Raw genomic sequence first — 24,002 nt, forward strand, 5'->3', positions numbered from 1 at the left:
CAGTGCCAGGTCTTTCTATTAGGGAATGGTGTACTTCATCAGGAAATCTATTGTCAAAAAGAAGCCAAACTCTTCCCAGGAGACTTTTCTGGGGTTCACATAGTAGCCTCAGCTTAGAACTTAATTTTCCCTTAGATACTTATTCCAAGCAAATGCAAACAAGCACCAAGACTCCAATACACTATTAACAGCTAAGAGCTGTAATTCCCATGCTGTTTCCTCATTTCCCTTAACAGTTTTTATTGAACTAGAATAAAGCTATTAGATGTTTGAGAACCAAAAGCAAAGAATATTAATGTAACCATCAATTATATGGTGGGATTAAAAAGGTTCTTTTTTACCCTTAACAGATGCGGTTTTATTTAGGTTAGTCAATTCTAGAGACAAATACTAATATTATTTTAAAGACCAAAAAAGACCAACATAAGATGTTCACAAAGATACACATTGCATTGGATTTGTAAAAATTGCAACGAATCAACTTAGTTTACTTAGTCCTATGTTTCTTGGCATTGTTCTTATGAATAAGGGTTTGTAAAAATTATACATTTACTTCAAAATTAAATTTATAGTAGAAATTACAATTTAGCTGTGGTTTCTGTGTTTTGTTGCACATAAGTGTATAGTCTTATGAGGTGTTCTAGTTTGCTAATGCTGCCGGAAAGCAAAACACCAGAGATGGATTGGCTTTATAAAGAGGTTTATTTGGTTACACAGTTACAGTGTTAAGGCCATAAAGTGTCCAAGGTAATGCGTCAACAATCGGGTACCTTCACTGGAGGATGGCCAGTGGTGTCCAGAAAACCTCTGTTAGCTGGAAGGCACGTGGCTGGCGTCTGCTCAGGAGTTCTGGTTTCAAAATGGCTTTCTCCCAGGACGTTCCTCCCTAGGCTTCAGCTTCTCTCCAAAATGTTACTCTCAGTTGCTCTTGGGGTGTTTGCCCTCTCTTAGCTTCTCCAGAGCAAAAGTCTGCTTTCAAAGGCTGTCTCCAAACTCTGTAAACTGCAGTTCCTCTCTCAGCTCCTGTGCATTCTTCAAAGTGTCCCTCTTGGCTGTAGCAAGCTCACTACTTCTGTCTGAGCTTCTGTAGTGCTCCAGTAAACTAATCAAGGCCCATGCTGAATGGGTGGGGCCACACCTCCATGGAAATTATCCAGAGTTATCACCCACAGTTGGGTGGGGCGCATTTCCATGGAAACAACCTAATCCAAATGTTGAACTTAATCCCCACTAAGATGTCTGCCCCACAAGACTGCATCAAAGAATATGGCTTTTTCTGGGGGACATAATACATTCAAACTGGCACACCAAGGTATTGATGGCGGCAGATTCTAGCCGTTAAGTTTAGGCTATTTAACCAGGAGGCATTGTTGTGAAGTTTAAACAAAAGCACTTGGTGCTGAAATTGGCACATAGTACGGGGCTTTAAATACATGATTCTTTACTCCAATATCTTTTCTCCATCCCTAATTTATATTGTTTTTGTTTGATTTCAAATTCATATATAGAAAGGCAAAAGACCACTCCAACCCTCTTACTTGCAGCAAACCCAGGGAAAGTGTAAGAAACATAGATGGAGCTGCTTCAACCAGAATCTTTGTAAAGGAACTCTGACTGCTAGTTAGGAGTATGTGGGAGTGTAATGGGTGTACTTTGCACCCCCACCAGAATGGTATCTCAAGGCATTAGGAAACATTAACACTATTATGCTTCTGTAGTCACACGTAATTATACAGTACAGCAATCTGAATTCTCCTATCTTCCTAATAATAGTGGAAAAGAAGGTGGACAGTGGTGAAGATAACTGGATTGTTCCTATGTTCTATAAAACGTGTCCAGTTTCAGGAGTGTTAACATACATAGCATTCTACCTTAACATCCCTTACAACGAAATGAAGTAACACTTGCTAATAATGTACTCAGATCCCCAACCCTCCCCCCACAACTGTGAGAGGACCCCACACCCCCACCCCACACACACACTTGCTAGCTGGGTATGTATTACTTCTATAGTTGTCTACATTGGTCATACCTATTAAAATCTATTTATCCATTCACTCAATTAATTCAACAGATACTCAGTTGTATCCCCAGTGCCTTCCTTGGACACAGTAGACCCATGAATAGCTATCTTCAATATGTTTATACCTCAACATCATTGTTATTCAATATTATTTCATAAATATTCTCTGTCCCCAACCTGAAAATAAATTCCTTCACTACATAAATACAATAGGAGGACACTGTCCTACATCTAAGCTCTATAGCTGGCCTTAAATACAAATTTCCATGAAAGTTGAACAAGAAGGCAGACTTTGTGCAATTCCAGGCATGTGCTAATTTTCATGTTTGAGGGTGTCCAATTTTATGTAATTGTCCATAAAAATGTGGCATGGAATCTTCATTATTTTTAATATAGATAGCACATGCCCATTTAAATTAAAAAATTTAAGCAAATCTTTTTCATTCCAAATACTTAGTCATCCGACGTTTTTAATATTATAGCCTATGTCCTTAAGTAGAGCTGTTAAAGTGAAGTAAATGTGAATAATTGTCAAATACAGTTCTTGCAAAAGTATATTGAATTTTTTCCACTTTATTAGAGAAGTCATAGGTTTATAGAACAATCATACATAAAATACAGGATTCCCATATACCATGCCACCACCAACACCTTGCATTTGGTGTGGAACATTTGTTACAATTGATCATAGCACATTTTTATAATTGCACTGTTAAAGTCCATAGTTTAACTTAGGGTTCATGTTTGTGTAGTGTAGTTCCATGGATTTTTTTTTAAAGAAATTTTATTCTGTTACCATATATACAATCTAACATTTCCCCTTTAATAATATAGCAGATACACATTTCAGTGCTATTAATACTTTTCAATGCTGTTAACTGCATGCACAAAGTTGTGCTACAATCACCACAGTCAATTACCAAAACATTTCCTCCATTTCAAATAGGAACCCTGTACATTTGAAGCCTTTACTTGCCATTCTCTATCCCCTGGTAACCCATATTTTAGATTCTGACTCTACGAGTTTGCTTTTTCTAATTGTCTCAAATCAGTGAGATTGTGTAATATATACATTTTACATATTGCAAGAAAAGCATGATTAATAACTAATTGGGATAATGAAAGTAATATATACAAGATGTTAAAAAGACCTTGTGGAAAATTATTATGAGTTAGATAACACATGATTTGGTCAAAGCAAGCTTGTTGAGAAGAATTAAAACAGTGGACATGTGGAGGGAAAATCAGTGGCTATCTAGCTCCTACACCTAGGGAATAATTTAATCAAGTTTGCTATTGTAATACTCAAGGTTTCAAGCTGTTCCATTTTCACAAGTTGATAACTTGGGATTTGGGCCTTGATTTGCAGCATTCCTATAGGGTCAATGTTTCATGTTGAGATGATCACTTAAGTAATTTAATAAAAGTGTCAGTGTATAAAAATGAAAAAGTAATTAGAGATCTTGAGTACTAAATGCCTTAATAATGCCTGAATCTTCATGTCTGAACCTTCCAGATACAATCTAATTAACAGAAGGCTAGCACTTGTTATATAACTCATTTTCTATTTAATGTTTATTGGTTGTCAGTAGACTAATTCTCTTTTCCTTTTTCTTATTCTTCCAATTGTTTTCACTAATTATGTCATTGGATAATGTAGCTCCATTTTTCCCATTTTTTTTTTATTGGAGAAGTTGTAGGTTTACAGAGGAATCATGCAGAAACTACAGAGTTCCCATATACTCACACTCCTTATTAACATTTTGCATCAGCATGGTATCTTTGTTATAATTGATGGGAGAATATTATTATAAGATTATTCTTAACTGTAGTTTATATTAGGGTTCACTGTATTGTATGGTCTTATATTTTTAAAAAAGTTTTTATTCTAGTAACATGTATACCACCCAAAATTTCCCCTTATAATCACATTCCGATATATAATTCAGTGGTGGTAATTACATTCACAATGTTGTGCTACCATCATCACCTTCCATTACCAGAATTGTTCCAACACACCAGACAGAAATTCTGTCTCAATTAAGCATTAACTCCCAAGTCTCTACTCTTATCCCAGTCCCTAGTAGCCTGTATTCTAGTTTCCAACTCTATGAATTGGCTTATTCTATCTTTATCAGAGAGATTATACAGAATTTCTCCTTCTATGTCTGGCTTATTTCACTCAACATGATGTCTTCAGGATTCATCCATGTTGTCGCATGTATCAGAACCTTATTTCTTTTCATGGCTGAATAATATTCCATTGCATGCATATACCACATTTTATCTGTTCATTAATCTGTTGATGGACACTTGAGTTTGTTTCCATCTTTTGGTAATCGTGAATTATGTGGCTATGAACATCAGTGTGCAAATACCTGTTTTGAGTCCCTGCTTTCAATTCCTTTTTGTATATATGTAGAAGTGGGATTGACAGGTTTATTAGTTAGGGTTCTCTAGGGAAACAGAATCAGCAAGAGATATCTGTGAGATTTATGAAAGTGTATCAAACAACATGGGTATGCATGAGTCCAAATTCTGTAGTGCAGGCCGCAAACTGGCAACTCCAATGAAGGTGTTCGATGGACTCCTCAGGCAACAAACTGGCAACTCCAATGAACTCCTCAGGAAATGCTTCGCTGGTCAGCCAAAGAAGAAGTGAAGGTCCTCTATCTGTCTTGCTTAAAAGTCTTCAACTGATTGGATTAAATCCAGCTGATTGCATTCCCTCATTGTGGAAGACATGCCCTTCATAGATATAATCAGTCACAACTGCAGCCAATTGACTGATGATTTAATAAACCAGTCTTCTGGTTTATTAACCAGCCACAAATGTCCTTGCAGTAATGGTTAGACCAGTGCTTGCTTGACCAGACATCTGGGTACCATCACATGGCCAAGTTGACACATGAACCTAACCATCACAACAGGTCATCTGGTAATTCTGTCCTTAACCTTCTGAGGAACCGCCAAATTGTCTTCCACAGCAGCTGCACCATTTTACATTCCTACCAACAATGAACAACTGTTCCTATTTATCCAAATCCTCTCCAACACTTGTAATTTTCCACTTTTTAATTGTAGTTATTCAGGTGGGGGTGAAATATTTCATTGTGGTTCTCATCTGTATTTCCCTAATGGCTAATGATGTTGAGCATCTTCATGTGCTTTTTGGCCATTTGCATCTCTTCTTTGGAGAAATATGTATAAATATTTTGCTTATTTTAAAATTTGGTTGTTTGCCTTTTTGTAGTTGAGTTGTAGGATTTCTGTATAAATTCTGGATCATAAACCTGTATCAGGCATGTGGTTTCCAAATATTTTCTCCCATTCTGTAGGTTGTCTTTTACTCTCATGATGAAGTACTTGGCACAAAAGTTTTAAATTTTCATGAGGTCAATTTATTTATTCCTTTGTTGCTCATGCTTTGGGTGTAAAATCTAAAATAACCATTGCCTGACACAGGTTCTTGAAGATGCTTCCCTACATTCCTTCTAGGAGTTTTATAGTCCTGGTTCTTATATTTTGGTCTTTGATCCATTTTGAGTTAATTTTTATATGGTGTGACATAGGGAGACCCTAAATTCTTTTTTTTTTTTTTCATTTTTATTGAGATTGTTCAGATACCATACAATTATCCAAAGATCCAAAGTGTACAATCACCTGCCCCTGGGTACCCTCATACAGCAATGCATCCATCACCACACTTAATTTTTGTTCAATTTTTAGAAACTTTTCATTACTCCAGACAAGAAATAAAGTGAGACATGAGAAAAGAAAAAAAGAAAAGGAAACTCTAATCCTCCCCTATCCCTAACCAACCCCCCTCAATTGTTGACTCGTAGTATTGGTATAGTACATTTGTTACTGTTTATGAAAAAATGTTGAAATACTGCTAACTGTAGTATATAGTTTGCAATAGGTATATATTTCTTCCCTATATGCCCCTCTATTATTAACTTCTAATTGTATTGTCATACATTTGTTCTGGTTCATGGAAGTGATTTCTAGTATTTGTAGAGTTGATCATGGACATTGCCCACCATAGGATTGAGTTTTATACATTCCCATCTTTTGACCTCCAACTTTCCTTCTGGTGACATATATGACTCTGAGCTTCTTCCCCTTTCCACCTCATTCACACACCATTCAGCGCTGTTAGTTATTCTCACATCTTGCTACCAACACCCCTGTTCATTTCCAAACATTTAAGTTCATCCTAATTGAACATTCTGCTCATACTAAGCAACCACTCCCCATTCTTAAGCCTCATCCTATATCTTGGTACCTTATATTTCATGTCTATGAATTTACATATTATTATTAGTTCCTATCAGTGAGACCCTGCAATAATTGTCCTTATGTGTCTGGCTTATTTCACTCAGTATATTGCCCTCGAGGTTTTGTCATCAACCCATTTTTTTTTTAATATGGTTTTGTTCACTCACCATACATTCCATCCCAAATAAGTAATCAATGGTTCTCTGCATGGTCATACATTTATGTGTTCACCAACTTCACCACTGTCTATATAAGGGCATCTGCATTTCTTCCACAAGGCAGGAGGGAGAATCAAAGAAGATAGAGAGGCAAAAGAAAGAGGAAAAATAAATGACAGCTAGGAAGCAGCAAAAGGAAAAATAACCTTAAATCAAAGTAGAATAAAGAATCAGACAATACCACCAATGTCAAGTGTCTAATATGCCCCCCCTATCCCCCCCTCTTATCTGCATTTACCTTGGTATATCACCTTTGTTACATTAAAGGAAGCATAATACAGTGATTCTATTAGTTCCAGTTTCTGGTTTATGCTGATTGCATCCCTCCCTCAATGCCTCCCCATTTTTAACACCTTGTAAGGTTGACATTTGCTTGTTCTCCCTTGTAAAAGAACATATTTGTACATTTTGTCACAATTGTTGAAAACTCTAGATTTCACCAAGTTACACAGTCCCAGTCTTTATCTTTCCTCCTTTCTTGTGATGTCTCACATGCTCCCCACCTTCCTCTCTCAACCGTATTCATAGTTATCTTTGTTCAGTGTACTTACATTGTTGTGCTACCATCTCCCAAAATTGTGTTCCAAACCATGCACTCCTGTCTTCTATCACCCTGTAGTGCTCCCTTTAGTATTTCCTGTAGGGTAGGTGTCTTGTTCACAAAGTCTCTCATTGTCTGTCTGTCAGAAAATATTTTGAGCTCTCCCTCTTATTTGAAGGACAGCTTTGCTGGATATAGGATTCTTGGTTGGTGGTTTTTCTCTTTCAGTATCTTAAATATATCACACCACTTCCTTCTTGCCTCCATGGTTTCTGCTGAGAGATCCGCACATAGTCTTATTAAGCTTCCTTTGTATGTAGTGGATCGCTTTTCTCTTGCTGCTTTCAGGATTCTCTCTGTCTTTGACATTTGATAATCTGATTATTAAATGTCTTGGCGTAGGCCTCTTCATATCTCTTCTGTCTGGAGTACGCTGCGCTTCTTGGATCTGTAATTTTATGTCTTTCATAAGACATGGGAAATTTTCATTAATTATTTCCTCATTATTGCTCCTGCCCCTTTTCTCTTCTCTTCTTCTGGGACACCAATGATATGTGCATTATTGTACTTTGTTTCATCCTTAATTTCCCGGAGACATTGCTCATATTTTTTCATTCTTTTCTCCATCTGCTCCTTTGCGTGTAGGCTTTCAGGTGCCTTATTCTCCAGTTCCTGAGTGTTTTCTTCTGCCTCTTGAGATCTGCTGTTGTATGTTTCCATTGTGTCTTTCATCTCTTGTGTTGTGCCTTTCATTTCCATAGATTCTACTAGTTGTTTTTTTGAACTTTTGATTTCTGCCGTATATATGCCCACTGATTCCTTTACAGCTTCTATCTCTTTTGCAATATCTTCTCTAAACTTTTTTAATTGATTTAGCATTAGTTGTTTAAATTCCTGTATCTCAGTTGAAGTGTACATTTGTTCCTTTAACTGGGCCATAACTTTGTTTTTCTTAGTATAGTTTGTAATTTTCTGTTGTCTAGGCATGGTTTCCCTGGTTATCCAAATCAGGTTTTCCCAGACCAGAACAGGCTCAGGTCCCCTACATTCTTTTGCATGTGGATATACAGTTTTCTTATAACCATTTGTTGGAGAGATTAGTCTCTCCCAATTGAGTTGACTGGGCACCCTTGTCAAAAATCAATTGGCCATAGATGTGAGGGTGTATTTCTGAACTCTCAATTTGATTCTATTGGTCTATAAGTCTGTCCTTGTGCCAGTACCATGCTGTATTGAATGCTGTACTTTATATTAAGTTTTAAAATCAGGAAGTTGTGAGTCTTCCAACTTCATTTCTCTTTTTAAAGATGTTTTAGCTATTCAGAGCCCCTTACCCTTCCATATAAATTTGATGATTGGCTTTTCCATTTCAAAGAAGGCTGGTAGAATTTGATTGAGATTGAGTTGAATCTGTAAATCACATTGGGCAGAATTGATAGCTTGACAACATCAATGGATTGTCAAATGGATTGTCCTTCCATTTATTTAGGTCTCCTTTGATTTCTTTAAGCAATGTTTTGTAATTTGTCATGCAAAATCCTTTACATCTTTAGTTAAATTTATTCCTAGCTATTTGATTCTTTTAGTTGCTATTGTAAATGGAATTTTTTCTTGATTTCCTCTTACGATTGTTCATTATTAGTGTTTAGAAGTACTACTGATTTTTGTGTTGACCGTGTCCCTGCCACCTTATTGAATTGAATATTTCTAGTAGCTTTGATACGGATTTTTCAGGAATTTCTATAAATAGGATCCTGTCTTCTGAAAATAGGGAAAGTTTTACTTCTTACTTTCCAATTTGGGTGCCTTTTATTTCTTTTACTTGCCTAATTTCTCTGACTAGAACTTTCAGTGCAATGTTGAATAACAGTGGTGACAGAGGGCATTCTTGTACTTGATCTTAGAGGGAAAGCTTTCAGTCATTCACCATTGGGAATGATGTTTGCTGCAAGGATTCATTTATGCTCTTTATCATCTTGAGAAAGTTTCCTTCTATTCTTAGTTTTCCAAGTGTTTTATATCAAGAGGGGTGCTGGATTTTGTCAAATGCCTTTTCTGCATCAACTGAGGTGATCACGTTTTTTTTTCCTGTCATTCTGTTAATGGAGAGTGCTACGTTAATTGATTTTCTTTTGTTGAACCATTCTTTCATGTCTTAGATAAATTCCACTTGATCATGTTGTATAATTCTTTTAAGGTGCTCTTTAATATGGTTTGCTAATATCTTGTTGAGGTTTTTTGTATCTATATTCCTAATGGATATTAGTGTATAATTTTCTCATGGTATCTTTTTTTGGCTTTGGTATGATGGTGATGTTGGCCTCATCAAATGAATGAGGTAGTAGTCCCTCCTTATCAATTTTTTGGAAGCATTTGAACAGGATTGGTGTAAATTCTTTTGGAAGGTTTGGCAAAATTCATCTGTGAAGCCATCTGGTCCTGGGCTTTTCTTTTGGCGGAGGTATTTGATTACTGAGTCAATCTCTTTACATCTTATTGGTCTGTTGAGATCTTCTATTTCTTCTTGAGTCAATGTAGGTAGTTTGTGTCTTTCTGGGAATTTGTCCATTTCATCTAGATTATCTAGTTTATTGGCGTCCTGGAGTGCAGTATCTTCTTATAATCCCTTTTATTTCTATGGGGTGGTATATTGCCTCCTATTTCACTTCTGATTTTACTTATTTGCATCTTCTTTTTTTCTTTATCAGTCTAGCTAAAGGTTTGTCAATTTTATTGATCTTTTCAAAGAACCAACCTTTGGTTTTGTTGATTCTATTTTTTTAATTCTCTGTTTAATTCATTTCTAATCTTTATTTCCTTCCTTCTCACTTTTGTTCTAGTTTTCTCTTTTTATAGAGCCTCCAGTTGTGAGGTCTGATTTTGAGATCTTTTTTCTTTATAATGTAAGCATTTAGAGCTATGTATTTCCCTCTCAGTGCTGTCTTCACTGCACCCCACAAATTTTGGAATGTTTGTCTTTTCATTTTCATTTGCTGCAAACTATTTCCTAATATCCCTGGTGTTTTCTTCTTTGATATATTGATTGTTTATGAGTGCATTGTTTAGTTTCCACATATTTGTGAAATTTCTCCTTCTCCCTCTGTTATTGATTTCTCATTTAATTCCATTGTGGTTGGAGAAAAGACATTGTGTTATTTCCATATTTTGAATTTATTGAGACTGTTTTGCGGCCTAATATACAGTCTATTCTGGAGAATGATCCAGGTATACTAGAGAAGAATGCATAGTCTGCTGTTTTTGGGTGAAGTGTTTTATATATGTCTGTTAGGTCCAATTGACTTATAGCATTGTTCAAGTCCTCTGTTTTCTTATTGATCATCTGTCTAGATGTTTTCTCCATTATCAAAAGTGGTGTATTGAAGTATCCTACAATTAATGGAGAACCATCCATTTGTCCTTTCAAATCTCTCAATATTTGCTTCATGTATTTTGGGTTTCTGCTCTTAGGTGCATATATATTTATAATTGTTGTATGTTCTTTTCGAGTTGGTCCTTTTTCAATATATAGTATCCTTTTTTGTCCCTTATAACAGTTTTTGACTTAAAGTCTATTTTATCTGATAAAGTTACTTTTTCTGATATAGTACAGCTACCCTAGCTCCCTTTTGGTTACTACTTGCTTGGTTGTATTTTTTCCCATCTTTGACTTTCAGCCTACTCATGTCTTTGAATTTAAGGTGCATCTCTTATAAGCAGTATACAGTTGGATCATGTCTTTTTATCCATTCTGCCAATCTCTGCCTTTTGACTGGAGAATTAAATCCATTTACATTTGAAGTAACTACTGATAATGCAGGACTTTCTTCTGCCATTTGGCTACAAGTTCTTTTAAGTCTTATTCATTTTTGTCCTGCAATTCTTCCTTTAATACCTAATTTCATGTTCATTATATATTTTATCATTTTGAGTCCCTTTTCATGTCTTTCTGTATACCTTTTTCATATATTTTCTTTGTGGTTACTCTGGGGCTGAAATTTGACATCCTAATTCTATAACAATCATGTTTGTCCCTATACCAACTTCAATAGCATGTACATATACTGTTCCTATAACCCTCAGTACCCTCACCTTTTTGTTGTACTTGTTACAAATTATATCTTTATACATTGTATTGCCCAAACCATAAATTTATCATTACTTTTTAGGCATTTGCATTTTTAAAACTGGAAGAAGTAAACAGTAGAGCTGCAAAACAAAAAATGCAATACAGTATTACTGGAGTTTATACTTACCCATATGGTTATCTTTACTGGAGGTCTTTATTTCTTTTTGCCACTGCTATCCACTGTCTAGTGTCCCTTCCTTCAGTCTGAAGAACTGCCATTAGCATCGCTTGTAAGGCAGGTCTACTGATGACAAGCCCCATCCCTCTCCCCAGATTTTGTTTATTTGGGAATGTTCTAATCTCACCCTCATTTTTGAAAGAAACTATCACTGATATAAAATTATTGGTTGGCAGTTGTTTGCTTTCAACACTTCATTTCATTCCACTGCCTTCTTGCCTCTGTGGTTTCTAATGAGAAATTGGCACTTATTTGGGATTCTTTTGTACAGAACATGCTGTTTATCTCTTGCAGCTTTCAGAACTCTCTCCTTGTCTTTTGCATTTTTCAGTTTGACTAGTGTGTTTCTGTGCATGTTTGTCTTTGAGTTTATCCTGTTTGGAGTTTGTTGTTCTTCTTAGATGTGCATATTCATGTCTTTCATTAAATGGGGGAAGTGTTCTGTCATTATCTCTTTGAATATTCCTTCTGCCTCTCTTCTCCTTCTGGGACTCTCCTAATGGTTGTATTCTATGCTTAATGGTGTCCCACAGTTCTCTTAAGGATTTTTCGCTTTTAAAATTCCTTTCTTCTCCTCAGCCTGACCTATTTCAGTTGTTTGTCTTTGAGTTCACCTATCCGTTCTTCTGTCAGCTCCAGTCTGCTTTTGAAACCCTCTAGGGAATTTTTCATTTCAGTTACTGTGATCTTCAACTCTAGTATTTCTGGTTGGTTCCTTTTACAAATTTCTATCTCTTCATTAAGATTCTCATATTGTTCATTCATTGTTTTCCTGATATCCTTTAGTTCTTTCTCTGTATTTTTCTTCATCTTTTTGAGCATATTGAGGATCGTTTTTGAAATTCTTTGTCTGGCATGTCCACAGTCTGGTCTTCTTTGTTGATGTTTTCTGAATTTTTATCCTGTTCCTTTGGATGGGCCATCATTTCCTGTTTCTTTGGTTGTCTTGTAATCATTTGTTGCATACTGTACATTTTAATATTTTAAAGCCTTAACTCTGGAATTTAGTCCCTGAGCTGCCTGCTCTTAAGTTTGTATTCAGCTAGTGATATGACAATTATAGATTTTCTTGAGTGCCAAGAGCTAACAAAATCAAACAGGCAAAAAAACAAAACAAAACAAACAAAAAACCCCCACCTTTCATTATCTTTGGAAATTGGCTATGCATTGGCCAGTGCTCTCCTTTAGTGTTCAACCCTCCTTGGTCACCAGACCAAGGTGAATGGAAAGTGTAGGTTCTTCCTTGTCTTTTCTGAGCCTATGTCTTGACCTGGGTTTATGCTTGCTAGTGGTCTTAGTAATTACCTACCATGTACAGGAATTTGAATGCCCTCTCTTCTCCTTATGAAATAGACTTTCTCCCTCTCCTGGGTGCTCCTGTATTAGTTAATGCAGGTAAGCCTTTGCTCAAGGCTTCTTTGACCTATTTTGTTTCTTACACTTTTTTAACTGGCCTAAGCTGATTCTGTCTGGAGGGCAAATTCTGGGAGGGTGTGCTGGAGAGGAGTTTCCTGGGTCATTCTGATTGGCACCAATATACAGGAACCTCAGTGTGCATCCTAGGGGTTATTCTGTTCCCACTGGAGCTGGAGCAGGGACCCACAATAGGAATGTGGCTGGTTCCATGTGACACTGGGGAAGGGTGGAGGAGGAGCCAGAAGGGCACCAGGAGCTTTTCCTACCATACATAGCTACATTTTTGAAGCAGTGTTCACATAATAATTGTAATTTTGACATCTAACGAGACTTTAATATGTGCCAGGCATTGTCTAGGTGTTTTACATATATTATGCTATTTAATCCTCAATACAGTAAGGTGTAGATATCAATACCGTCATCATCATCATCATCATTCCCATTTTCAGATGAGGTAACTGAGATGTAGATTAACTAACTTGCCCAAAAGTTGTATAGATTTTAAGTGATGGATCCAAGATATAAACTCACTTATTCTGCCTCTAGACCCCACTTGCTCTTAATCACTATATATATAAATGTTTGTGTGTATTGATAATGTTGAAAATGATGTGAAGAAAAAATTGCATCCCTTTTGTTTATAATTGCATGAAGACATAGGAATAGATGTAATCTTTTTGTTATATGTGTCATCTGAACAAATTTACTTCATTTATTTTTACCAAAATATACTAGAGAGGTAAGTAGCACAGCAATAATTTGTCTGATGGGTAATTTTTCCAATTCATCATGGATTATTAATTGACAATCATTAAAAAATAATCTATCCCTTATTTGCTCTCAGACAGTAATGTTTAAGCCACATGCCATCCTTAGATGAATACAGATAAATACAAACCTTGTCCTCTCATATAGTAATATGGATTACTAGGAGGTCTGACAATTACAAAGTCTTGGATCTACTTTGAGGAATTCACCAGGCATAAATGTAAACCTAACTTACAGTTTAAGGTAGAATGACTAGCCTAAGTGAAAACATTGGAGTCTCTTTATTTAATGGTCAATGAGGACTTCGTTGAATCTATTTTTCAAATTAGATGAACCTGCAGATTGAAATGGGCATATGAAAAGAGGAGTCAAATTGAACTTTAAATGTGTATTGTTACTATGAAAGACATCAAAGTCTGTGACCAATTATTTTTTTTTCATTTTTTTATGTTCATTTTATGGAGATATATTCACATACCATGCAGTCATACAAAACAAATCGTACATTCGATTGTTCACAGTACCATTACATAGTTGTACATTCATCACCTAAACCAATCCCTGACACCTTCATTAGCACACACACAAAAATAACAAGAATAATAATTAAAGTGAAAAAGAGCAATTAAAGTAAAAAAGAACACTGGGTGCCTTTGTCTGTTTGTTTGTTTCCTTCCCCTATTTTTCTACTCATTCATCCATAAACTAGACAAAGGGGAGTGTGGTCCTTATGGCTTTCCCAATCCCATTATGTGACCAATTATTTAAATAACTTTGCAGTAAAGTAACAATTCTAAAACTGAGAAGAATGATAACTGTATAGATTTCTAAATAAGTTCCTCTGTAGGAAAACCATATCTGCTGATTGTGAACTGCCATCCAAAATCCTGAGATTATTTCTACTTTTAATTTTTGTGGTGTTTAAAATACTTGTTTTACAGATTTCCATCAAGGCTTATTTCCTATAATTTAATTAGATTGTGGGCTGAGTTCTGTTTTAAATCCTTATGGATTACTACTTTATTAGTAAAATCTTATTACTTACCATTTCCAATAAGGAAAAAAGGAAAGGACTCTGATTTGTTCAGTACACTTGGAAAATCTCATTGCTACCTAGGGATAGCTCAGTCAAATGCTTTTAAGAGATACCATGCTTTATATGTCACCTAACCTTCCATATGTTTGTTTCACATTCTTGAGATTCTAGAACACCTTTACTAGTCCAGTGAAGTGCTTCCTTAATTGAATGCCAAATGCTTCCTCACTTACATTGTCAGTTATTTTACTGTTTGTGCATATGTATGTTAGCAAATATTTTTGACAGTCATGTGGTATTATTATATTTTAATGTTGAAGCCAGTGAATAATCAGTTGAAAAGATTAAATCATCTTTAAGTTCATAGGAAATTACCAAGTAAAGAAAAATAATACCTATGTTTAGAAGATTAAAATGTACAAATTGACAGTCAGCATAATAAATTCAAGAGCTGTTTCTTTGAGGGCAGAAGACCATAGACTAAAAATATCTAATGCTTTAGAAGACTGTTTGACCACATCTAAATGAGAATAGAAATGGGGAAAATTGTGTAAAAATTAGTAAGAATTTAAAGGAATGCCTTACAGAGCAGAATGAATTCCTCATTGATTATAATCCTTATGTAATGGATAAATAAAGCCAAGAACTCTTTCTTTGTGAAATATAAAAACACAATAAACCTAAAAGCTTATGACAATAAGAAAATTCAGTAAAATGAGTAGGATATGATATCAAATATACAAACAAATAACTTTCCTATATACCTTCATAACCTATTAGAAAATATAATGAGAGGTCTGCTAACAATAGAAAGAAAAAAGGATTTGTTTCATAATAAACATATTAAATCAAAATGTTACTGAGAGATATAAAAAGAAAAGTTGAATAAATTGGAAGATAGCATATTTCTACAAGTATAATACAAGGAAATGTTAAATAGAATAAAATGTAGATTGGTACTTTGAAATTATTTACAACAAGTTATAATGCTTATGTTCTAATGTTGAGCTAAAACGTATGTATAGAAAAAAGTATATGGAAAAATATACTTGACTGTGGACCTTTGAAACAACTGTGGGATTGTTAGAGTTTTTCATTTTTTATGTTTTGTTTTTCCTAAGAAAAATGAAAACTTTTTTAATGGGAAAAGGTATACACATTCAGTATTTTTAAAAGGCCAGCATTTGCTTTGCCTTCCATGTGTTGTTTTTGGCCTTATGCATAAAAGGAGGAGTTTTATATTTTATGTTTTATGTATATGCTTATTTTTGTTAATTAATTCATTTTTAAATTTCCTTAGAAAGATGTGAGGGACATCCTCACTCCAATTCAGATTGAAGCTGCTTACCACCTTGGGCATCATGTCATCAGTAAACAAAGTACAGAGGAATTCCCACCACTTCAGCCAATTCTTCAGCAGAAGAAGGAAAAAGACGTGATTAAAAAATTGGTTGGACTATTTTCCTTTATTCAAAAAATTATTTGACACATAACTAAAGAGTTTTTTGAAATATGGCATAATTATGAATTATTTTTATTCTAAAACATATTTATGGTACATCTTGTTTTCCATTTTTCTTTATTTTTTTATTCCCTGTAGGATATTGAACTGATTATTTTTAAATATAGCAGTAGTTTCTCATATATATATAAAATGTTAATTTTCTCTCCTCAATGCCTTGCCAGTGAAGAAAATTTATTACTAGAGAGAAATCATAATGGAAGTAAGTTGCATTCATGAGTTAGTTACTCAGTGTCATCATGTGTAGTCTATTTATCTTTCTTTTTCTCATATGTCTATTTCTCTCTCATTTAGTTTCCTTCTCCAACTTTTCCTACCCATGGATTCCCTCACGTCTTGTCAGTCACATTCCCTTGCTGGGATTTTACACATTTGTAAACATATGTATTGATGCTATACAACAATTTCTCTTTTTTAATTTCATAATAGCTTTTCAGCCAGATTACAGTACTAATTGCATTTTAAAATGTATCCTGCATTCTAACCAGAGAACTGCTTTTTAAAAATTATTACGAATTGTTTCAATTTCACTGACAGTATATTTATTCCTAGGAGTCCAGTTAATTATTACCTTTACTGTCTAACAATGCAAAGACATGGTAATGACAATCAACAACAATGCAGAAACAGGATGAGTGTGGGCATGAAAGCATTCACGAAGACGTTTGCTAATGGCACACAGGATGTAAAAGCTTAAAGGAACATTCAGAGAGCTAGATTATATCCTGACTGGACATATCACCTATGATATTTTTAGAGATTTGAGTTTACAATCCTCTCTGTCTAGAATATTATACATCAAAGAAAGTTAACACAAGGGTAAAATTTCTCTGTATCTTTATATGAAATTGTTCGTGTAAGTTCATTTTTTCACTCTTCTGTTGAACTTCAGTTTTCAATACCAACTATTTTTTACATGTCTTTAATAATGAAAATCTCAATACTAGAAGAATAAAAACTAAAACCTTAGTGATATATAGTTATATTACGGTATGGTTCATTTTGATTCTCAGAATAACCTGCTTTACAAATAAGAGTGGCAGAGGAAATGTATTTATATAAACATTTAAAGAAAAAATTTATTCTTTCCTCTTCTGCTACTCCAGACATAGACAGTCTATGGTCTGACATGCTATTGACAATATTCTAGTCACGTCCCACTTTTTGTAACCTTCTAGATCTCTTTCTGTTCTGTTTCTCTCCCTCTTTCACCTATTGCTCTCATTTTCCTTTCCTTTTTTTCTTTCTGTTTTTTTCTTTTGTCCAGCTTATACTTCATGGCTCCCCATAAGCCTTGTGGTATCTCTGGGTCCTATTAAAATGCTCAGAACTAAGTAAATTCCAGAACCCTTATGATAGACCATCACTTAATTTTGTTCAATGATACCTCAAATTAACATTTCTACTTTTCATTTTCAATGAAAAAAAGTCATTATCCTGCTATCTGCCAAAATTTAGTGAGTGCTATGCTTTTGGGTAATAAGTGGTATCAACCTGCGGCACCAGAAAATTGAAATGAACTTGATGAACATCTTGGCAGTCCAAGTTTTTAAAAATAGGTTTAAGAAAGTTTTAATGAACTATTTTTTCACAACTATTATAAAAGAAAAAAAAAATGGTTAGGATGAGAGGGAATGAGTATCTATGAAAAATTGAGACCACACACATATTCTACAATTATCTGTATAATGCTTCTAATTTAACTCTTTTGTCAAATTTTATTTCCTTTAACAAATTTATACTCTAAATTTACTTATTAGAAGAACTTAGTTCCTTTAGCCCTGAAATTACTTGTTAATTGAACCTACTTACTAATTCTCAAATTGAACCTTTCAAAAGGATAGTGAGTTATGAGTATGATGTACTAATATCGGTTTCCTCATGCATTGCAGATGTCCTAAACTTTTTAAAAATACAGAAATACACCTGATTGAAGTAAAATTAAAAATACTTCCATCTTTTATTTTCAGATAAACTTTGCAAGGTTTTGTTCTCATGAAAATTGTTCTGCTGATTTACATGTTTCTGCAAAGATTGGATTTTTGAAGTAAGTACTAATATACTCTGTTATTCATTAAGATTGAGGAAATGAGTGTGTTGGTTTCAAGGAGAAATGGGGCTAAGGAATTTACTTTGGGGGCTATCAGCATTTAAAGAACTGAAAAAGAATAATGTTCTATTGAGAGATCAAAAGGTCTCAGTATGTACATATGTACATGTTCAAGGAATATCCGTTTTTCAAAGAATGAGAATATCTGAGCACCAAGGCTAAATGGAGCATGCTTTAATCTTGACTTGAAAACTCAGAATGTATTTCAGGATTTCATTTGCCTTGGGTTATCATATCGTAGTTGCAGTTATGTTTTAGACATGTAAGTGACTCTTAATGGAGTTTTGATGGCAAACGGGCTAACTTTTACTTTACAATGCTTAGTTTTGTATCAACCAAAAAAAAAAACTGGTTGCATAATTAAGACTGCTATAACAAAACAAAAAACCCAAAAAAAGGTATACTAGATTTTAAGGAGGAATAAACCATCTTGCTCTTCTAAATTCACAGAAGAGGAAGCAGAGTAAAAAGAAAATGTATGTAACCTGCTTAGAATAGTGCTGAGCAGATAGAAAGTACTAGATAAATTTTGGTTACTGTTATTATTTTATGATGAGAAATAAACCCATTTTAATTTTCTGTCATGTATAGATACCTTATATTTAAATTTGTTTTATATAATCAGAGAGCAGGTGGCATGCTTCAGTTTGAGGGCTGACCCATACACGGAAAGTGAAAGAGACTTTCACTTCCTGTATAGAAAAAATGGGGGAAATAGTTTTGAAATGTAGGGATATAAAGGAAGCAAGTTTCATTTGGGTCATGTCGAATTTGGTGGCTTTCATGTGTGTAGTTCTCTATTTGAAAATCTATGGATTTGGAAGTCTTCTACACATTTATGGCTTGTGAGAATGCTTGGGGGTTGGAAATGTGGATTCTACAGAGAAAAGGACTAAAGCTCAAACCTTGGGGGACAGTTGTATTTAAAGAGCTTAAAGAGAATAGGTAGTCACCGTAGGAGACTGTAAGGTATGCTCAGAGAACTAAGAGGAAAACCGACTTCACACTGAATTAGCCAATGGGAAATACAAAAAGAGGGAATTAATCTTGTAAAATTTTTCAGAGCGTTCAAATAACACAGTGACTGGGGCAAGGTCATGGGAGTTGGCATTTCAAATATGATTAGTTGGGAAAAAAGGATGTACTGGCAAATTTTAAAATAGAAATTTCTATGCAATATTAGCCAAATGACAAGGGTTTAAAGACTAGAGATGAAGGGGAGGTAGTAAAAGCTTATGGCAATTAAAGGATGAAGAGTATACTGGGGACAAATAGGTTCATTAGAAAGATTTTTTTTGTATTTATGAAATAGGGTTGATTTTTATGTATTTATCAAATGTTATTTGTTTGATCCTAGGGAGACATAAGCAAGTGTGAGGGTCAAAGGGAGGGAAAAAATAAATCGAGAGAGAAACTTTCCACTTAAATCCAGGAGTCACTTTTCAGTTTTTACTTGAACTCTCCTCTGAAGCCTTTGGCAGCTGTTCACTTCCTCTTTCAAACATCGTTTTCTTTAACTTCTTTACTTTCTCTCTCTACTTCTCTAGACCCTCCTTCTCAATCACCTTTGGAGGATCTTTGATTTTTGATTCTGTTGGCTTTCTAAATGGTCCTCCTTCATCACTTCTCTCAGTATCTCTGAGTTTCTCATCTTCATACCTAGTTACCTAGAAGACATTTCATGAATGTTCCATGGATTCCACCTGTGTAATTACTCTCCACAAATGACAAGGATTTAGTTACCAAAGCTAGAAACCTAGGGCTTGACCTAGATACATCTCTCTTCTGCACCCTTTTCACCTTGTTATCCAGTAAATTACTAAATCCTATAATTCTACCATATATATATATTTATATATATTTATATATATTTATATATATTTATATATATATATATTTATCCACCATGCTTCTCTATCTCTACCACTGTTTCCCCAAATAAGGCATTCAGTATCCTTCTTGGATCACCAAGCTTTCCTACTTTCTGAGCTACCAGCCTCTGGCATTGTATTATTCTAATTCCTCTACCACAGTGTTTCCAGAGTGAGCTTTCAGGCATCTGATAACAGTGCTTTTGTGGTTTCTCATACCCTTAAAATATAAATTCCTCAGTACTGTTTTTTATTTTTTTTAACCAATTCCCCAGGTTTTTTTCATTGATGACAGAATATTTATAGTTCCTTGGTCATGCTATGCTCCCCTGTGCCTCCATATCTTTTCACTTCTCCCATGTAGCTACTGATAAACTTTTATTCACCCTTTAGATTTCAGCTATCTCCTAGGTGAAGCCTCCTTGTCTCTAGCTCTGTAAACGTTAAGTTCTCCTACAGCCCGATGGGGTTGCCCTTGTGATTACCACCGTTATTTTGTAAGCTGCTGCAAGGCATCTGTGTATTCCTAATCCTAACCCAGTGCCTAGAGTGCTGCAGGCTTCTCACAGAGGTTTGCTGGGAAGGGGATGGTTCCCAGGTGGAGGAGCTAGCCTTAGGGAGAAGTGGGAATTCTTGTCTTGAGATAAAATGCTATGAAAAGATGATTGACATTAGTAAGACATTTCAGTGTGGAAAGAAAGGAATTGTAGGGAATTCATGGATGGCCAGGATACAAAGTGTGTTTGTATATGGAAAATGAGGGCTTAGAAGTTTGGGAACTTTAATGGAATGGGAAAATATTGAAAATAGCCGTTATGATAAATGAGACAGGAATCAACCAGGAATGAGTAAAAGGTTGGTGAACAGTGCTGAGTGCCCTGCTGAGGTGAGATCACATATGGCAGAGAATAAATTAATTCTTTTCACTTAGGCAAGGCCAATATAGCCTTGAGCATCCACTCTCAGGGCCAAGAAGCCCTAACCTATTTGATTGATAATTGGACTTTATACCTACATTATCCAGATTGGCTGCTCAGTCCAAAAACAGTGAGCACTGAATACACTGTATTGTGAGGCGCCTTTGTTAATTTATTAGTTGAATAATTTATAACCTTCTCATTTATGTATTTATTTTCTCCCTAAAGTGTTTACTTCTCTTGGTGTTTTTGCTTTCATGGGCCTTTAATAAGAAGAGTTGTATATGGGAAAGCTTTTCTGAGCTACAATTAAGTAGCATTTTCATTTTCTTAAATTACTCCTGCTGTGTCCTTTGTCATCTTTTGATTTCTGCAATCCCTATTTGACTGGCTTCTGAGAAACTGGGATATTGAAATTTATCTGAAAATATTACTAAGAGTGTTTTCTTCCTGAAGAATGAAAATATATCAAATTATTAATGAATTGAATTACTAGTTTTAATCCATTACATATTTTCTCACAATAAAAAATTACGTCTACTTTGCATTTTCAATTTGTAATAATACTTCTTGTTGTCTAAATACCAAGCTTATTCCGATTTTAAATAGCAGTCATCAAAGTGTAAGACAGTGGTTCTCAAAGTGTGGTGTTTGGGTCACCTTCATGAGATTCACTCAGAATGCTCAATAGAAACGCAAGTTCCTAGCCCCAGAACATCCAAATCAGAATCATCTGTCAGGACCAGGGAAGAAACTTTCACTATTAGAAGAGCTCTAGGTGACTTTTCTCACATTAAATCCAAGAATCAATGTGCGATGGTTAAGAGCTTCAGATTTGTAGTCAAACTGACCTAGGTTCCAATTCTTTATCTGCCATTGACTAGCTGAATGACCTGTGCAGAGGGGCCTGTAACTTCTCTAAATCTTTTTCCTATTGGTAAGCAGGTAAAATAATATTACCTAATGTGTAAGGTTGTTTTAATGATAAACAATAATGCTGGTATAGCACATAGCATAAAGCTTGGTACATGTGAAGATTCAACAGAATTTATTTTTGATACATTATGGTTGAACTGTTTGTAGATCACAAGACAATTTTTTAAAAATTTTGGCCATGAAAGGAAATATAGCCAATGAATTATAAACAGAGATGTCCTGTTTATTTGTCCAGAGTTTGTTTCATTATGTCCTGAGAATGCTGCTGATTGGGTAATAGTTTTCCATTTTATAAGGTTTGAAGTAGTTTGAATACCAGTAAAGTGGTACACACCATACCTTTTGTGTCAATTCAGAACATTACTGGCTATTTCTATTAAGTAAATGACAACTTATTTTTGGAGTTTTCAAGTGAAAACTCTTCTAATTCATTATCAGACCCACAGACACACTACTTTGCATTTTTAGTGAATTATACCCTACCACATAAAAATCTGCTTCTCTCACCTAGGTGTCCTCCCTCCCTTCTCAGAAATAGTAGGCAAATTGTGACCATATGTAATATGCATTCTCATGACTATAAATCCCCTGGCATTAATGGTATTTCTGTGTCCTGGAGCTATAAACCTACTTTAGGAAAATGTATTTATTCAGTAAAGAACATGAGCTTCTGAAGTCCGCAATAATAGACTGCCGACAGCACACTAACCAGTGCTTATGCGTTCTGTCTCATGTTTTCATTAAGTTGAGGCTTTCTCATGTATGTCTAAATTCTCAGCACAATCAACCACATTTAAATGGATTTCCACTGCAAAATAAATATTAACAAATATGACTTTATGAAGGTATAAATATAGTTGCTGGGGTTAGCCATCAGATAGGCCATTTAAAATCAAATCTTTCGTATAGATTACTGATATAAATGATACTGTTTATCATCTGTACCTCAGTTATGCTTCTAGGATAAGTGAAGGAGGCTTTCCCCAGACAAATTGCTTTCATATCAGTTAGGAAAGCTTTTAGAAGCAAGCAAAAGAATACATCACTACTGGTGACTCAGATAATCAACGCACTTTATTATTTTGCATAATCAGTCTGGAGGAGGTGGTTGCATGTTTGGTGCAGGGGCTCACCACAGTCTGGGCACTGATGGTTGTCTCGTGGTTCTCTTGGCCTTTCCCTCATGGTCACAAGATGGTTGCAGAAGCACCAAGGTTCCAAACAAGAAAAAAGAAGGCAAGAGCAAAATGCTTTGTCTTCTTGGGCTGTCTTTCCAGAAAGGGAAGTGCCTTAGCAGTTTTCTTATGCTTCATTAGCTGTGTCCCATGCTCACCACCAAATCTGTCATGGTTAAAGGGGAGCCCAGTTCATCATGATTATATTAGATTATATTAGATTATGATACATTCCTTGACGCTGAACCCAGGACCATGTCTTCTGCATGTTAAGGGAATGCTGCCTGCCACCTGAATAGTCCAGGGTTCTGTTTGTTAGCAGCTAAAAAGGAAAATCACTGTTGGGTAGACAATAAGCAACATCTGCCACTATGCTTTTGACACCCAAAAGAGATAGTCTAATGAAATTGCCCGTTTTTTAAATGGAGATAATAAGAATATATGCTTCACTGACCTCATAAAATTTAAAAATGAAGCATATGCTTTGTACAAGTGAAACATGCTAATTACTAGTTCAGTGTTCCCATCCATGTTCTGCCATTCTCCCTTTGACATCAATGAGTTTGATGTTATTCAATGAAATATTCCTAAATAAACGTCAGGTGCGCATTTATTCCAGTAGGCAAGAATTTTTCACTATTTTTATTTTTCCTGAAATCAGTGGGAAAGAAAAGGATAAAATGTTACTTGTGCCTGTAGGTCACCACTGCAGGCTATTTTTAGCAAATAAATGAATTATGTACTTTGATACAGTAAAGCATGATAGCAGTTGACTTTATATTTTATTCTAGCTTCTTGATTTTAAAACAAGTTAGCTATGAAGCACTGACTCATTTTGAGGAAAAGACATTCATTATACAAAGACTTGGGGAACATCTGCAAAA

At 35.0% G+C, this 24,002-nt stretch overlaps 2 protein-coding genes across 5 annotated transcripts in view; one reads left to right on the forward strand and one right to left on the reverse strand.

Moving 5' to 3' along the window:
* Positions 1–24,002, forward strand: part of ITGA4 (integrin subunit alpha 4) — an 85,091-nt gene that overhangs the window by 36,922 nt on the left and 24,167 nt on the right. Inside the window, exons 16-17 of the mRNA XM_037850459.1 lie at positions 15,888–16,037; positions 18,080–18,156. Coding sequence (XP_037706387.1) covers positions 15,888–16,037; positions 18,080–18,156 — 227 coding nt within the window. The remainder of the gene's footprint in view (positions 1–15,887; positions 16,038–18,079; positions 18,157–24,002) is intronic.
* The window catches only part of CERKL (ceramide kinase like), a 245,433-nt gene that overhangs the window by 25,623 nt on the left and 195,808 nt on the right, over positions 1–24,002 (reverse strand). Inside the window, exon 13 of one of the 4 annotated variants that reach the window (XM_037850463.1) lies at positions 22,912–23,284. The exons of 2 other annotated variants lie outside the window; for them this stretch is intronic. In XM_037850463.1, the coding sequence (XP_037706391.1) occupies positions 23,131–23,284 (154 nt within the window). In that variant the 3' untranslated portion in view covers positions 22,912–23,130. Of the gene's footprint in view, positions 1–22,911; positions 23,285–24,002 lie in introns of those variants that run through there. One more of the 4 variants, XM_037850464.1, reaches the window with a different exon arrangement.

The sequence above is a fragment of the Choloepus didactylus genome, chromosome 9, assembly GCF_015220235.1.
Source record: "Choloepus didactylus isolate mChoDid1 chromosome 9, mChoDid1.pri, whole genome shotgun sequence".
NCBI lineage: Eukaryota > Metazoa > Chordata > Mammalia > Pilosa > Megalonychidae > Choloepus > Choloepus didactylus.